Source organism: Phalangium opilio, unplaced genomic scaffold, assembly GCF_054372755.1.
Source record: "Phalangium opilio isolate 3A_F unplaced genomic scaffold, DU_Popi_V2 ptg000369l_1, whole genome shotgun sequence".
NCBI classification, from domain to species: Eukaryota; Metazoa; Arthropoda; class Arachnida; order Opiliones; family Phalangiidae; genus Phalangium; species Phalangium opilio.
The window spans coordinates 954,032-971,885 of NW_028324232.1; the positions used below are offsets into that span (position 1 = coordinate 954,032).

Sequence of the window (17,854 nt, forward strand, 5' to 3'; positions counted from 1 at the left end):
TTTTTTTTGTAACTAAAATACAAGTGTATTACCGTCAAACCCCTACGCGTGTCCTTCCCCTCGAATAAACAAGTAGATTTATCAAAAATCAAATCATAATGAAAAAGATTTCACGTGCGATTTGAAATTTATCGCTGGTATAGAAAAGTTATTTCAAGTTTTAAAAATAATATCACGTGGTGATTATTAACCAATAAGATTTGAATTTTTCCATACACAACAACAATCAATATCAGAGCTTATCAATTGAAGTAACCTTCTGCAGACTACAATATCATAAATGATTAATCAGAATAGAGAGAAAAAAATAACGTATCAAGGGAATGTTTCTATTCAATTAACGTTAAGGAATTATATACGGTTACCTGAAAGGCAATATTATTATTATGTTTTTCCTCCCGATGACTAAATGATATTATTTATTTAAACCCAGCTAGACTTTGGTAAGCAATAATATTTGTCCTAATTATCTACTTTCTATGGAGATAATAGTGTTGTTTTTGATTTAAGGTATGTCATGTATTATTATTGTTATTTCGATTATTTTACAGCTATAAGTATTTGGAAGAAATTAGATCTTAAGAATGTCCAGAGGACTGAGGCGATTTTCGGAACCAGGCGATGTTGGCTCGCATACGGCCGATTACTTCAGCAAAATTCAATTTAAACACGCTTATAAACTTAGTAAAGGGAAGAAATTGTAAGTATTATTTTAAATTAAAAATACCTAGGCCTAGAATTTAATATTAAAAAAAAAAAATAATAATAATAAAATAAAATCGCGTGTAATTTTTCACGTGCGTTTATTTTTATTATTATTATTTTTTTTTAAATTGAAATGATATTAAAATAAACTAGCACGTGTTTTTGCGATTTTCGATTTTATATAGAATTAAGTTCACGCTTCTAATAACGTGTTTTTCAACCAGCCTAGCTAGTTAGGGTTAGTTAGTCATTCATTAACATTTATAATAAAAAAATAAAACAAATTATTTTCATAACACATTTTGTTTTTTCTTAACAAAAAATCCCGGAAATAAATATAAATATATAAATAAATAAATATTAATTAAAATACAATGGAACTTTGATAAACTTGTTGCTAAGGTTAATAATACAAGTTCCATCGCACCGTTCGCACGGTAACGGTAGTTCCCATATAGAAACAGAAGAGTATCAACGTGATTTACGATGTGAAATTTTCGAAATATCGTTAACTAACATATGTTTAAATTACGTGTACTCAAACTTAAAGTCGATATCATAGATGCAATACTGATTCCGCGAAATCTACTGACGTACCTCTGTGCACGTGCAAGGGTAACATGCGTGAAATAACTTAGTCTTATACGTCAGAGTTATTACAGTATTTTCACATTAATTTTCCACAAGGACATTCTTCTTTACAAGTACTACCGCTACCTTACTGTTGCAGTTTCATTTCATATTCCCATGTGATTTGATCTAATTTTTTTGCAAAATATTCCGTATATGATTAATTAATTTAGAAATTAATTTCTTTAACACTATAGTCCGAATGGTCAAGGACCCGAGGGAACTGAGGGTTCAATTCGCATTACGGTTGACCGACCCATACTGCGTTTCGCCGATGTCTACCCACCATCCCCCGTTGTAGAAAAACCGCAAAGAGCCGAACAGCGGAAAGGTCTCAGGAAAAAAAGTAATTAAACCCTATTCGTGTTAATTATTTAATTAGATTACTTATTTTTTTAATTAATTAATATTTGTAACCCCTCCCTTTGTAGTTAAGAATTGGAGTTCGGTGAACAGCGTGAACAGTCTACATTTCCCCAAAGAGAACCTAAGTCCAGTTGGAAAAATTAAGAAAGAATGTCGAAGAGTTCGAAAGAATTATTGCAACTGTAACGCCTTGCAGAAATTTTTCTTAATTACTTTCCCATTTATATCGTGGTTAAGACAATACAAGCTTAGGGATTGGCTAATTTCCGATATCGTTTCCGGTATTACTGCAGCCATTTATCAAGTACCTCAAGGTATGTACAGTACGCCTACAAACCTTTAGGTAACACCCCTGTAAATTCTTATTTGAAATTAAATTAATTAAATATATTTTTAATTAGGTTTGGGTAACGCGTTATTGGCCCGGGTCCCGGCAGTAATTGGGCTGTACTCTTCATTTTTTCCACCCTTGGTTTACAGTTTTTTGGGAACTTCTAGACAAACTTCAGTTGGTAAGTTTGAAATTTTGAATATTAAAAACAAATAAATAAATAAATTATTTATTTGTTTGAAATTTTGAATATTAAAAACAAATAAATAAATAAATTATTTATTTTATTATTTTGTTAATGTTCATTTCAGGAACATTCACGGTTTTATCTTTAATGATGGGGAATGTGATTAAAAATTACGCTCATATCGAAACGGTCATCGTTGCCAATTCAACTTTTAACGTAATAAGCGGCATTAAAACACCGTTACAACAAGTTAACGCTCCGAGTCCGTTGCAAGTCGCTACGGCAGTGGCCTTTTTGGCCGGCATCGTCCAAGTTAGTTTTAAAAGTTAAAAAATAATCGATAATATAAAAATTATTAACAAATTAAATTCCAAATTAGATAATTCTGTATATTTTACGATTGGGTAAATTGGGTGTTTTAATTTCACCCGCTTTGGCAAATGGTTTCACAGCCGGTTGCGCTGTTCAAACAGCGGTCAGTCAATTCAAAGGGATGCTGGGGTTAAAGTTCGACGATTACGGCGGAACGTTTAGCGTCATTTATGTAATTATATATATATATAATTGCTTTAATTAATTGGGGAAATTAATTTCTATTTTAATTTCAGACTTTGATTGCCGTTTTTAAGAATATTGCCACGGCTCACATCGTCTCGACCGTTCTGTCCGTTTGTGTCGTGGTTTTTGTTATCCTGGGTAAAGATTTTTTGGGACCCCTATTTCAAAGGAAGGCAAAGTTTCCCTTACCAGTTGACTTAATAGTCGTAAGTACTTAACTATTAACAAACAATAGCTATAAATATAAAATTCCTGAAGGTGTTTCTGTTCATTTTAAAATCACGTGTCCGGTTCAATTTCCCACGCGCCAATTTATAAAATAAACTTATTTTCACGTGCCAATTTATAAAATAAATTTATTTTCACGTGCTGGTTTAGAAATACCCCTATATTATTATTAATTTCATGCGCTTGAAAGTCTATAAATAACTTCACGTGTCTAACGCTAAGCTTAACGCAGGTTGTCGTAGCTACACTGACGTCTTACTACTTAGATCTGAACGCAAAATACGGAGTGACCATAACCGGACATATTCCTAACGGGTAACCTCGATTAAACTTAAACTTTAAAATAAAAAAAAATTACTTATTAAAACGCAAAAAAAAAAGATTGCCTGATCCGATTATGCCCGATTTCCCAATTTTCCAAATGGTATTCGCCGATTCAATCGCCATCGGACTGGTGGCTTTCACGAGCACCTTTTCAATGGCGACAATGTACGCCAAAAAATACGATCATAAAGTTGATGCCAATCAAGTAATTAGTAATTAAAAAATTCGAAAAACATAATTAATTAAATCATTTAAAATGTAATTAAATTAAGGAGTTACTAGCACTTGGAGTTAGTAACATTTTAGGTGGTGTATTTTCGAGTATTCCAGCTGCTGGTTCCTTGGCCAGGAGTTCAGTACTGGAAAGTGTGGGATGTAAAACACAGTTGACGGGAATGATATCTTGCGTACTTATGGTTTTCGTCATTTATTTTGTCGGCCCGCTTATGGCGCCACTTCCAAAGGTAATTAAACTTAATAAAGGGCTACTTAAATGTTAAATAAATTAAATTGTATATTTTTTATTAGTGTGTCTTAGCAGCAAGTATCGCCATAGCGGTCAAGAATTATTTTTCAACTATTAAAGAAATATTCGTTCTGTGGCCTTTATCTCGAGCTGATTCGGTCAGTTTTAAATGTGTTTTAATTTTGTTTATACAATAAGCAATTTCTAACTATAATTAATTTAGATTGTTTGGGCCGTGACCTTTTTGGCTGTGGTCATCTTGGACGTTTCCTACGGTTTAATAGCCGGGGTCATAACGGCTTTGTTCTCAATTACTTGGAGAATGCATAATTACAGAGGGGCCATTCTAAAAGAACACGAAAATTCCGGGATATACCTGACGCATTCGAAAAAACTTAAAATGGTAATCGATCTGATCTACCCGTTTCCATGGCAACGATTTAATCCTAATTATTAAATTATCAAGGTCATTTCTTCGGAATTGGGTGACATTATTATTTTCCGTTTCGCTTGCCCGTTATTTTTCGCGACCACTGGTCACTTTGAACGCGACGTGGAAATAATTCTAGCTCAACATCGACGACACGCCGAAATTGGAAATATTCCACTCCATCTCGTCATAGATTGTTCATCAATGTGTTTCGTTGATCATAATGGAGCCGAAACACTCGCTCAAGTAAAAAAAACAAAGTTACAATTTCCCCAATGTTCTAAGTAGGTATAATAATTACTTGCATTACGAATAGGTTGTAAAAGCGTGTCGTAAAGATAACATAGAAGTCTTATTAGCCGCAGCCCCAGGTATTATTATTATTCCTAATAGTTGTATGTATTCCTAATTGTAATTACATTACAGACGCGACTTTGAAGACCCTGGACCGGTCAGGGTTATTAGAACAAATCGGTTATTGCAAAATATTCCCGTCTATTCAAGACGCGGTGAAATCGGCCAAACTTGACCAGGTATGTTTAATTTATTTAAATTGAAATTAATTATGAGAGACGTTTTAATTTTAAAAATAATATTAATTAATTTCGTAAAACAGGAAATGGCGACTACGAAGGATTTAGTAGCTCGATTATGATTGTTATCAATCAATGAATCAGAGACGTCGAAGTCTGATTTGATTTTTAAAACTAAAATATTTTCATTCATTTATGTTTAAATAAACTTCATGTATCACTCACGATAAAAAATAAAACACAAAATATTCACATCTCATCTGTTTTTACTACATATGGTTACGTAAGATCAGGGATAGATTTAATTTTAGAAGTAGGAATGGAGAATAAACGGTTAGTATTTACTTCAGTTATTCCGACTCATAGACCACCCAGTATAGATATGCCCCTCCCTCCAACCAACTAACACGTAACGAAAAGTTTAAATTATCTTATTGGCTGCTCACTTAAACCCTACGTTTTGATGACGTTGCTGACGGGGACGGCGAAAAATACGTAATTCCATTTTACCACTGTCGCTCGCTATGACCCTCCCGCCTCTTCATTCATACCCCCTCCGTCCCGTTAAAAGGGGGTGCGGGACTTTGATGCACGCGCCCAGATTACTCTGTTCTCCATTCCTACTTCTAAAATTAAATCTATCCCTGAATTAACATTAACTTAAACACAAGATACCTCGGGATGATATTTGAACTCAAATGACTTCCAAAACCTAAATTACAATATGTAGTTTAATGACACATCAATTTTTAATTTTTCCTGATTATTTGAACTCAATGAAAGTTTAATCTCGGCGTATATTTGACCTTTGACATTCTTGGGGTTATGTTTATTGATATTTCAACTTCATCATGGGTTTCCAATTTCATCATATCGACCTCAAAACATTAACCCGTTACCAAATTATATTTTTGTGTCATCAAAAAAGATTAAAAAATAAATAAAATGTATAAGATCAAATTTCACGTTCTTTCTTCGACTTATTTTAATTAGTTCAAAAGCCATAAAGATAATTATCTTAATCTGTGCATTAAGCTTGTTAGAATGACGTGGAATGACGTCATGATTGTGTATATATGTGTTTCGTAATATGGAAAAAAACCTTAGCGGTAACATTTTTCCAACAAAAAGTGTACGTATACAATTTTTGTTTTCGTTATTCTTCTCTCGCTTTTATTCAATTATTTATACTTTCTATATAGAGTTGGGCTACAATAAGAAACCTTAAGAACTCTTAAGAACAACGCGTATTTCCAAGTTGGGGTCCCGAACACGAATTAAATCTTCAAGAAGGACCGCAAATTGGAGACTAATTTTTATTACTTCTTTTATTATTAAAGTTATTTTTTGATTGGCTTCTACGTTCCAAGCTGTCAAAAAACGTACACTAGCTTCATTCAAAATTTTTTATTAACTTCCCAACCCCCCTTCTTGGCTTTAATATATAGCGCAAGGTCAGTCATTTTGGGGGCAAACATATTGAACTTAATTAACTTAATTTAGTTTTGTTAGTAAAGTTTTTCTTTTTTAAAGTTTTAACAAGACCAAAGACAAAATTCCCAACCCAAACCGTGTATAAAACATTTTTTTGTCGTTCCCCAAGTGTTGCCAGATGAGATCATTGGTATTGCTAACAGTTCAGTTTGAATCAGTACTTGCAGAAGTGAGATGAGACCCGAAGTACTGAGCTAACCAAATTCTTCACTCGGCGAAAGTGAAGATTCTTGATAACACAAGAACGGTTGGCCCTCTAGTGGCGGTTTCAGAATTTTCCCTCCAAACGTGAGACGCTCGCGGTGGTAGACGGACGAACTAGATTCAAGGAGCCGCGTCCGTGTTCGGCCGCTTTAGGTTGAGGGGAAGGGGGTAGGAAATGTTTTTGGAACTCGACCAATTTTTTTCTCTGTAGTGTAGGCGCGATGGAAGCGGTGGCATAAAATCCTCAAATTTGTTCACTAGTGCCACGATCTACTATCAATGCTAGAGCCCTTCACTTCTAGTCTCATCTCACTTCTGGTACTTGTACCAATTTGACTCACAGATGGCCTGGCAACACTGCACTGAAGTTAAAGCTAAGAGAATGTTTTTTTCATTTGATAAAACCATCTATTAAAATTGTTTATACTTTTCTAATCTAGCGAAGGGACCTTTAGAAAGTAATTTATCGCTAAATTTAAATTTGTTTAATTCTTGGAGGATAACCCCTAAAAGAGATTCCACAGAGATTAGAGTTGGCGCTTAAGTTTAAGTTTAAATATAATTTTAACTTCCAGCGGAACTATTTATCACTTCCTAGGAAGATGTCTGTCGCTTGCTGGCATTCCCGACTTAAGATGATGCAACATCTCACGAGGGTTAATTTATTATATCACGTAAATTAAAAAAAAAAATATGGTATAATGGCACCCTGTGTTAATTTCCCATAGAACTTAATACAGTCAGAACCAGACAGATGCTATCGCTAAAGAAAATTAATAAATAAAACAGAGTGTAGATTTAAATACAATTTGAAAGAAATTGGCGCCACAAATTTAGAAAATTAAATAAAACAAGTTAAAAATTAAATCCACCCCCGTTTTTTTTTTACTCAAGAAATAAATATAATTTGGAAGATTAGAATTGCTGCGTTAATTTCTTTAAACCAGAGAAAGTGTGGGATTCTTATAATTTTTCTTAATATTAAAAATAAAATAAAATAATAATGATCGCTCTTGTTTAATGCGGCTGACGTAATCTTATTTAGCGGTTACGTCTTCTGAACTTAATGGCAATTAGTCAAACATAATTTTCGAATCCCACGACTCGTCTGCTTTTGTAATTATTCCTAATTAAGTTTTCTTATCGCTAGTGCCAATTTCGTCGAGCGCTTCTAGGAAGGCGCTCCAAATTTGAATTTTGGAAAATTTTAAGTAACAAGCGGATGAATACGTTAATAATTAATATATTAAATAAAGTAGTTCCATAGAATAGACGTATTTATAATAAAACTAACGTAACTGATAAATAATTTTATCAATTAAAATTGATTAACAATTATACGGAAGGTGTTGAAATTTGGAGGCGGTTTCTATTAAATTGAAACAATTAAAAACGCTTTTTAATCACTTAATCTAATTGATAATCATCGATGAATATATCTAACTTTTTTTTTTACTTTTTTCGGTGTTAAGGTTAGGAAATATTAAATATAATTTAAAGGTAAAAAATTCCATGAATTTAAAGTGGCACTGAATTAAACACTATATAATATATAAGTGGAACCCGGTGCCAAATGTGCTGAAACAGAACACGATGTTCTAGATAAAGGTTAATTCACCTCGATAACCTTGTAAGCTACCTTTACATCTATTTAAAAAATAACTTAGAAAAAGAAGTAGGTATAGTACGTGAACAGGTGAAATTCCCACTACAGCAAAACCTTTTCTTAGAATCAAGGATCTACCTTTAATTCCCCGGCTTAAGCTAAATTTAAAAACCCCGCACGGCACCACACCACGCCACGTCATCCTTTAAGAGGAAAAGGCGCCAAACAGTCTGCGCCAGTAAAGGCGCCAATTTTTGAGCGCACGAGAGTGACGAGACACGGTTAAAGGCGGGCGCGCGTGAATTGAACAATCAACAGCGCGTGAATTGAAAGATACGGTTACCATGGAAACCAAGCGTGAAACGCAGGTAGCGCGTGCCGTTTAACGTTCTTTTTAAATATTATTATTTTTAGGTCTTTATGGGAGTGTCTAATATGCGCGCGTGCTTTTTTTGGCGCCATTTCACTATCGGGCACGTAGCCAGCCATCTAGACATAGAATTTACTTCCACTATAATCGTTTCGAGATTAAAATCTGAATTGTCATTTTATATTAATCCGAAAAGCTGCGCCTTATCTTTGTCATTGGGATGGAACCATAGTTTAATTACTTATTTCATTACCCCCCCCCCCCACAACCACCCCCTGTTATTATTAACCTTTGAATGACCCTGCTTTGTCTGGCGGTGGAAAATGGAGCAAGGTGTTTTGGAGAACGAGACAGCGTAATTTTATTTTAAAATGCCAGCTATCCGTTTCAGAAATTAAATTTAATCAAATTTAACGTGCGATATGGTAAAGAGCTTTCGTTCTTTGGAGGTCAATTACAATTGGGATTTATGTCTGTCTGTCAAACAGATTAAATTTAATAAAGATTCCTCAATATTTTGTATTATTTTCCAAGATTTTTTGTATTTCTTAATTCTGTTTTGGTTTCTTTAAACTTAAGCCTAAATTATTAAGTAATATTTACTTATTATTTACTTCTTATTTATCGCGTAGTTTTTTTATTTGATTGACACGATTTACGACCGTTAGTTGTTGACAATTGTATATTTTGTAGGCGGGTGATCTCCCATTTCATTCATAATCCCGTCAAGGTTCGAATCCCCGTCCCATTTTTGCGCCAACTCTATTTCATTCCTTCTTATGTATATTTTAAAACGTTAAGGAGCATGCGCAATCGATAAAGAAGTTAAGAAAAAACTTCCATAGATATCGTAAGAAGCAACAAGATCACAATAACAAAATAAAAACTTTCACCAAAACTTTTAAAATTCTTTCTCACGCGAGCTCTCGTATTTCAGCGCGTGCCGATTTTATTTTAAAATTAATATTATTTTAAACAAAAGAAAAAAAACCTGAGTTCAAAAATAAAAGATACGACGTTTTAATTTTAAATAATTCCAGGAATACATACTGCTACTAGGAATCATTGCGTCCCTTGTTAATTTCTATGATTTCGGGTTTTGTGGGTATACCGGGCTTGAGACCTTACGCCTGATAATTCTGATGGCGTCTTTCCTAACTGTGATATTTTCGTTGGTTGCACGGTAAGGGGTGCAAGACGCAGCGAGATAGATTATTAATTCTCTATGGGTAAAATTCGTCATACGTAATGATAAAGTCTAGCTAGCTCCTCCCACAAAGCCCACCTAGATACGTATGGCTACACACAATTATTCCTATTAGCTGCTATGCATTCCTACTATTATATTTCCTAGAAATGGGTAATTGCTCTAAATATATATACGATGTCAATACAAATTGGTTTCAATGTCCGGTCCGGCGTCTTAGGCCTGGGTGGGGAAAGAAGGGGTTGAGGTCGTAAAGGGGCGTGGCTATTAGAGTGGGTGTTAAATTATCGGCCTTAATTAAGTCTTTGATTAAAAGGAAGTTTATATCCTGGACATCCCACGCACGAGCACTGACTGACCCTTAATTTCCTGTAGCCGCCGGACAATGTTATTTCTTTTTATCGGGCTTCCCAGATTTGTTTGCTCCTTTTCCGGACAACGAGGTGCTGTTATTTCTAGGAATTCTTTGACCTCTTAATTGACCAATACTCGACAATGCCTTTCTTTGTTTATTGGCTAAATATATATCTTTAATTAACAGATATAGAAATCTAGGCCGATGACCATAGAGTGGTGGAGCTACGGGAAGGATGTGACGTCAGTCTAAATTGTTGTATGGCCTGAGCTGACGACTTTCAATATGGTTGCCAAAACCGATAAGGGTGTGACGTCACGAAAAGGTTCGTAGTAGCAGACTATACAACGGAACGCGCGTGAATCTTTCAAACAATAAAATTCACACGCGCACGAGATTGCACGAGGTAAAATGTTTCAAACTTTCACGTGAAAAAAAAGAAGCGCGAGATTATTTTGAAAATTACGCGCGTGAAAAACACGTGGAATTCTAATTCTATACTTGACGTAATCTAAATAGAAATTTCGTAGTAGACTTAACGGTTATTTATTTAATGAATCATCTGAATGAATGAATTAACCGTCCTGGTTGTAATTAAGAATCTTCTATAATAATATATTTCCGTGGAATTAGCGAGCGACCGAATGAGGGATCGGACTAATTATCATCACATTTTCTTTTAATCGGAAGTTGAGCGGCAACAACACACTACAGGAAGGAAAGAGTGGAACAATGAGGAACGGGAGAGGGCGTGGCTAAAGTGATTACATCAAGTGAACACGAAGCGCGAGGGATGCTGGGGGACGAAGCTGAGAGAGAGAGAGAGAGAGAGAAAGAGAGAGAGGAGAGAGAGATCTACTTGAGGATTTAAACGAGAGTTCCCGCTGGCATTAACACGGCAAATGTCGACATAAAAACACCACTAACTTTTTCGGCACGCCACTATTACGAAGAAACTTTTACACTTCATAAGAAAAAGTTCCTTCTGTTTATTATTATTTTGTTCAGAACAGACGGATTATTTTCACGCGCCATCAGTCTCTTTTATTATTTTCAGGCGCGTTGAGTTTTACAAATTTTAATTCACTCGCGCTCAATTTTCAAGAACTGGTTTTTTTGCGTTGTTACCAAAATTACAAGGACGTTTGATTCAATAACTAAATCGCGATTTCTTGGGATAAATTTCGGGTAAGTTTATTATTAATTGTTTCCATTCGATTACTTAAGTTTACTTTAAAAATTGGAATAAAAATTATAATAGAGTTAAAGTTAAAATTGCGAAATATTTTTACAGAACCCAATTTAAAAGAGCTTAAAAGTTATTCAAATCAAGAATAAAAACCAGACGAAAAAGTACCCCAAAATGGCCACTACCGCCATAAGAGTAAATACGTCATCGATCTTGAAGTACCTATTAGCCTTCCTATTGGTTATTACCCTGGTCAGGGGCGGCTTAACAGTCCAATCCCGTTTCGTGCAACAAGTCTCGTGTCCCCGACCCGAATTTATTCAACCCTGCACGTGCCGAATGACCGTTTACGGAATGCACGTCGTCTGCTTAAGAGTCAGTGACGTCAACGCTCTCCAGCGGATATTCACCGTATTGAAAGATTACGAATTGGGAACCCTGTTACTGCAAGACTTTGAATTACCATCCTTTGCCCAATGCAACCAGCTATTCCGCGGACTAAAACCAGTCATACTCCGTCTGGTCACTTGCGAACTTCCGGTCAATTCGGACAGTAGCTCTTCGTCATTAACCCCCGAAGATAACCAGTACATTTTGGAAGGTATGGCCTCGACGCTTAAGCGAATTGACATCACGAAATGCAACGTTGGCAACGAAGGATTGCAACAATTGGGGTTGGGAAGGTTGCCCCAACTCACGGAAGTCAATGTCTTGCAAGAACAGTTGGGAGTTGTTGGGAAAGATTGGTTTAAAAGCGTCCCCGGATTGTACCAAGGAGGTCAAGATGCCCTAAAGATTAAAGTCGTTAGACTTGAAGATAGCGGTATCACCGAAGTACAACCTAAAGCTTTTGCCGAACTGACCAACCTTGTCGTACTGTCATTGGCCAAGAACTCCATCAACAGAATCGGAAGGAACGTATTTCCAATTGACGCCCAATCTCTAACTACTATCGATTTAAGGTGAGTCGATTAATTTTAATTAAGGGTAATTAAAGAACGCTTAATTAAGAATCCAGGTAATTAAGATCGTTAAAAAAGATTGAAAAGAAAAAGAACTTTGGAATTAGTCCATTTCTAGCTCGCTATAAAAGTAAATGCAAATTTTTGGCAACTCTCGTTGGACCTCAAACACCAAAACTAAAATATTTTATAATCATTAATTTTAATCTTAGATTAGTTAAATTAAGCCCCCCCACCCCTGTGATGCAATTGAGCTCAAGAAACGCAATGCATTAACTTAATTAAGATTAAATCTGTAATTACGCAATGAAAACTAATCAATAAGGAAAATTTTCATAAACGTTTCTAAGTTGGGGGGTTAACAGAGGTCATGGACGGAGACGGTTAGACGGTAATTGGAAAACAGGGTGTGTCGAGATGAAAGTATATGACGTCAATATGACGTCAACTAGCTACATACACTAACTCCAATTAAGAATTTCGTAAGAAATTTGTAAATGGCGCGAGGACGGAATACCAACCGTCTAAATATTTAATTGGGTGCATTTAAGCTGCCAACCAATCAAAAGGCGACGATTTTAATTGGCCCGCGACATAAATAAAAATTTAGAAGAATGTTTTCAATTGAAACCTTGTAAAATTATCCTTACTACGTTGTAAGATTAGACTATTAGTCAATTACTAAACTCCATAAAAGATAATCAACGAGAAAAATAAAGTGATTTCTTAATCTTGAAATAATAAAAAAAATGTATGATAACTTCGTATTGACTAGAAACCAGACAATGAAATGAGACCGCAAAAATATAAATATTGTTTTCCAAATATCGTCTACTTTTTTAAACATGGGAAAAGATGGATAATAATTATATCCTCATTAAATTAAATTAATAGTGTTTAATTCTAATTTCAGTCACAACGCCTTGACCGGTTTACCGAACGACTTCTTTAACAACATGCCGGCGCTACAAAAGGTTCTTTTATACAACAACAAAATCACCAACTTGAAATTTGATGTTTGGCAACACGTTTTCCAATCATTGGATACATTATGGATTTACGGTAACTATTAAATTCATTAACCAAATTTAATTTAGTCATCCCACGAGCTCTCCATTTTTCAAATTAAAAAAATAAAAGGCACGTGAAAATTTCACGCGCTAAAGAAAGATATATTTTAAACTAAATATTATAAGAGCACGTGCGTGCTTGTAATTTTTCTCGTGAATTTTCACGTGCTAAAGAAAGATATACTTTAAATTAAAAATATTATAAGCTCGCGCGCGCGTTTGTAATTTTTCAAGTTTGGCTCGTGAAATTTTCACGTGCTAAACTATAAATTTGAAAAAATCCTTGAATCGTCTTTCCTTAGAGACTTTAAGGGTATATCCCAAATAGATGACCTTCTCTACAATGATGAGAAACGGTTTTTTTAAAAAAAAGGCTAAATCTAGGCTACCAATATTAACAAGTCGTTCCGTTCAGCGTCTTACTGGCACGGTTTTCTCTTAAACATTTTGGTGACAATGTGAACTGACTGATAAGCGAGGGTGGTTCAACTTAGTTGGACTATTTCTATTAAAATTCTAGGAAGTCCCGAAATTACCTCCCCCCCCCAAAGAATTTCTTGGCTCAAGTTAAACACACACTTTATTTTATGGAGCCCAAATTGTTTTTTCAGGATGGGGGCCAAATTCGAGGGGTATTTCACTATCCCTTAAATAAAAACAAAAATTCACGCGTAATATCCCGTGCTCGAAAGCGTCACTATTAGATATAACTATAGGCCTAGTTTAAATCGGATTATAAATATTATGGATAAAAGATAATGTGAAAATCTGATTAATGTTTAAAAAAAATAATTCAGTAACTATTGTAAATTATCTACATCGATCTGATGGGCGCCCCCTTGTTTTTAATATATTTTTTTATTATTTCGTAGATAATTAATGCACTTAAAAACAAATTCCATTAATAAACGATAGTGGGAATACATACAGATAATTGGAATTATTGTGTCCCCCATGTTAATTTCTGTGCATTCGGGTTTTGTGGGCAGGGCTTGTGAATTTACTATCAACGTCAAGGCTTATAAAGTTATAACTCTGGTCAACGTCTTTCCTAACCGTGATTTCATTGGTTGCATGGTAGCAACAGATAGATTATTAATTCGCGAGGTAAAATTCGTCATAATGTTTACTCAAGCTCCTCCCACAACAAAATCCGCAATAGATACATTGACTGAAAATGTCTACGCAATTATTCCTAGTGGCTATATGTATTATTGCTTAAACTGACTAACTGACAATCAACCGGCCAATATTAAAATTCGAAGATTTGAAAATTAATAAATATTCCATAGACTAACCAACTAGCTTACTTCCTGGCCTACAAAGTGAAATATTTAAGATAAAAATTGATGTGAAATTTAAAACCATAGTTCCTGTATTCGTTGAGAAATTGGGGAATTATCTATCTTGAAGATCATGTGATATATTTAAAAAAAAAAAATTATCCGCTTAACTTACAACGAATCTGATGCTATTTATAAATATTTTTCAACGTCGAGGGCCTCCCTTAACTCTGCGTAGTCACTCAAGACGTACATAACGTTGTAAATTTATCTTGGAATATATCTAATTGAGAAACATTAACTTCGGGGATCAAATTTTTAACCTTTAAGAACATAAACAAAATTTGAGACCAGCTAATGAAAATTAGAATCTTTATAACGGTTTAAAATTTAACGTATTATAAAATCCGCTCCTTTCAAGGCTGCAATTTAACATTTCCATAATAATAGGAATACATACAGATACTAGGAATTATTAAAGCCATCCATTTTCACTCAACGTATCTAGGCGGGCTTTCTGGGAGGAGCTAACTCGCAACCAATGAAACGACAGTTAGAAAAAACGTTAACCAGAATTATGAGTAGTGTGACGTATAATAAGTTCTCAAACCCGGCCCACAAAACCCCTCGTAGAAATTCCTATTAGCTTTATGTATTCCTTTAATAGAGAGAGAAGGGTAGGGTGTGTTAATTAGTTTACTAATTAGTTATATAGTTCTTAATGAAGGCTTAGTCTAAGAGTGTTGCTGGATGGATTAGAGTTTTGGGGGACGTTATACTTTTAGAACTTTCCAACTTAATTCCAACAGCGAATTTTAGTTAGGGGGAAAACTTAATTTGAACTGGGGGGCAAAGGTCAATGCAATTGTTGACTGTAATAATAATAATTTAGGTACATAGTAACAAGATAATTAATCAAAGTACAATAGATTATTATATTATTATCGAAGCGATACTTGAAAGGGGACAAAATCCTTGATTATCTTTACCATTTTAATTTAAATCAACTACACAAATATATTGTTTTTGTCATGCACTTGAGGTCACCCTAAGTAAACATAATTGATGTGTTTGAAATAACAATTGACGCGCCCGGGGGGAGGGGGGTGGAATTGTTATTTTAGAGATTTAATTCACGTGCCAACTTCTTTTATTTTTATTTTGCGATTTAATTCACGCGCCAACATTTTTTATTTTTATTTTTTTGCGATTTAATTCACGCGCCAACATTTTTTATTTTTATTTTGCGATTTTATTCACGTGCTGGATCCATTAATTTTCACTTTTCGCCATTTAGTTCTTTCAGTCTAATAATAGAACAATTTAAATTCCAGATAACCCGTTGATTTGCGATGATCGCATGAATTGGATAGTGGCCTATCAGAAACCACGAAATCTAGAAGGATCTTGCGAAGCACCGGACGATAAAAAGGGCGTCCATTTAACGGACACCCAAGCTTTGGTGTCGGAAACGTTGGCGGAAACCTCGTAATATCGCTAAACTTAAACTAAAACTACAACCAAGAGTGCAAATACATATTATACACTCTTGATATCTACCAGCACCAAAAATTGGAACTATATTTTGGTTAAGTTATCGTAGAATTTCTTTGGTTTAAAAAAGAAAAAAACTAAATTAAACTTTGTTTTAAAATTGTATCCAAAGAAATTAAAATTTTAGTTTAAATAAGTTTGAACTAAAATTTATAAAAAAAGGTACCGTCGAGTATTACGAATTACATGCCCTGGTGAATGTTTTGAACTGAACTGAACTACATACAAGTCTAAACTTGCTGGGAAAATTATTTGGTGACGTGAAGATAATGGACCAGATATTTTTGTTTGAAAGTGTTACGAACTTTGACCTTTTTTTTACGATTTAAGGCTAGTTTACTTAAATATTACGATATTATTTTTAATTATTAATTTAATGCCGATAATTTGTTTTTTTTAAGGATAAACAAATTAATGTTTGTAAATATTTTTTCACTAATTATAATATTAAACGATGTTGGCATCCCATATTATTTTTCCATTGGAAATTGAACAGTGGAACTAAGAACACTGTCATTACTCAATTCGAAAAAGAGATGATATAACTTCTACGTTATCTACTTCTGTATATATCCGTGGGAAAAACGGAAAATTCAGTATTTTATATATAATTGTGGTTTTTTTTTTTAAATTTTTCTTTATTTTGATTAATGTATATTATTTGCGAATCTCTAAACAAGATATGAAAAAAAAAGAAGTTCAGCGAAAGATAATTGAATGTTTTATAATTAATTATTGTCATTAATTTTGTTCCCAAGAGAAAAAAATTGAAATATATTAAATTATTCTGAAACAGTATTTGCATAATTAATTATTTAATATTAAGCCCACAAATTAATTGGTAATTAATATTAAGCTCACTAATTAACTGGTAATTAATATTAAGCTCCCAATTTTTGATTAATATTAAGATTACAAATTAATTTTTGATTAATATTAAGCTCACTAATTAATTGGAAATTAATATTAAGCTCACGAATTAATTGGAAATTAATATTAAGCTCACGAATTAATTGGAAATTAATATTAAGCTCACTAATTAATTGGTAGTTAATATTAAGCTCACTAATTAACTGGTAATTAATATTAAGCTCCCAATTTTTGATTAATATTAAGATTACAAATTAATTTTTGATTAATATTAAGCTCACGAATTAATTGGAAATTAATATTAAGCTCACGAATTAATTGGAAATTAATATTAAGCTCACTAATTAATTGGAAATTATTAATATTAAGCTCACTAATTAATTGGAAATTAATATTAAGCTCACTAATTAATTGGAAATTATTAATATTAAGCTCACTAATTAATTGGAAATTAATATTAAGCTCCCAAATTAATTGGAAATTAATATTAAGCTCCCAAATTAATTGGAAATTAATATTAAGCTCACGAATTAATTGGAAATTAATATTAAGCTCACGAATTAATTGGTAATTTATATTAAGCCCACTAATTAATTAATTAGTAATTAATATTAAGCTCACTAATTATTTGCAAATGTTTAATTTAATTGATGTCCCTGTAAACACGCCCAATGCATTATGGGGGGCGTTAACCAACCTGTTGTTTACTTAAAACGCAACGCAACGCAACTTTTCCCGCCATTAAGTTTAAACCTCAAAAATACCAAGGAGGATTAACTAACTCTGGAGTAACAACTATGAAAAACTAGGATGAATAAAACTGGAGTAGAAATGGTAAGAATACATCTTAAAAACTAGTATTTGTATGTATGTATTAATAAGTTAAAAAATTAAGAGACACAATAAGAACTCGTTAAAAATATTAGAGACAA

At 33.6% G+C, this 17,854-nt stretch overlaps 2 protein-coding genes across 2 annotated transcripts; both read left to right on the plus strand.

The window, feature by feature from the left end:
- The first annotated feature begins 584 nt into the window (after positions 1–584).
- Positions 585–4,125, plus strand: LOC149597208 (prestin-like). Its single transcript, XM_089861106.1, has 12 exons — positions 585–700; positions 1,533–1,681; positions 1,767–2,015; positions 2,103–2,213; positions 2,344–2,531; positions 2,599–2,763; positions 2,828–2,983; positions 3,238–3,320; positions 3,387–3,534; positions 3,602–3,793; positions 3,858–3,966; positions 4,019–4,125. Exons 1-12 carry the CDS (start codon positions 585–587, stop codon positions 4,123–4,125), a joined length of 1,773 nt encoding a protein of 590 aa, XP_089717232.1.
- A 6,523-nt stretch (positions 4,126–10,648) lies between these two features.
- LOC149597209 (oplophorus-luciferin 2-monooxygenase non-catalytic subunit-like) lies at positions 10,649–16,848 on the plus strand. The gene is made up of 4 exons (XM_089861092.1): positions 10,649–11,182; positions 11,289–12,145; positions 13,059–13,207; positions 15,833–16,848. Exons 2-4 carry the CDS (start codon positions 11,358–11,360, stop codon positions 15,988–15,990), a joined length of 1,095 nt encoding a protein of 364 aa, XP_089717218.1. The 5' UTR covers positions 10,649–11,182; positions 11,289–11,357; the 3' UTR covers positions 15,991–16,848.
- The last annotated feature ends 1,006 nt before the right edge of the window (positions 16,849–17,854 follow it).

Excerpts from the sequence above, each read along its gene's own strand:
- LOC149597208 (XM_089861106.1), top strand. The coding sequence starts at position 585 with ATGTCCAGAGGACTGAGGCGATTTTCGGAACCAGGCGATGTTGGCTCG. Across the intron at positions 701-1,532 it reads CTTAGTAAAGGGAAGAAATT|TCCGAATGGTCAAGGACCCG; the intron begins GTAAGTATTATT and ends TTAACACTATAG. Across the intron at positions 1,682-1,766 it reads GAAAGGTCTCAGGAAAAAAA|TTAAGAATTGGAGTTCGGTG; the intron begins GTAATTAAACCC and ends CTCCCTTTGTAG.
- LOC149597209 (XM_089861092.1), top strand. The coding sequence starts at position 11,358 with ATGGCCACTACCGCCATAAGAGTAAATACGTCATCGATCTTGAAGTAC. Across the intron at positions 12,146-13,058 it reads CTAACTACTATCGATTTAAG|TCACAACGCCTTGACCGGTT; the intron begins GTGAGTCGATTA and ends TTCTAATTTCAG. Across the intron at positions 13,208-15,832 it reads GGATACATTATGGATTTACG|ATAACCCGTTGATTTGCGAT; the intron begins GTAACTATTAAA and ends TTTAAATTCCAG.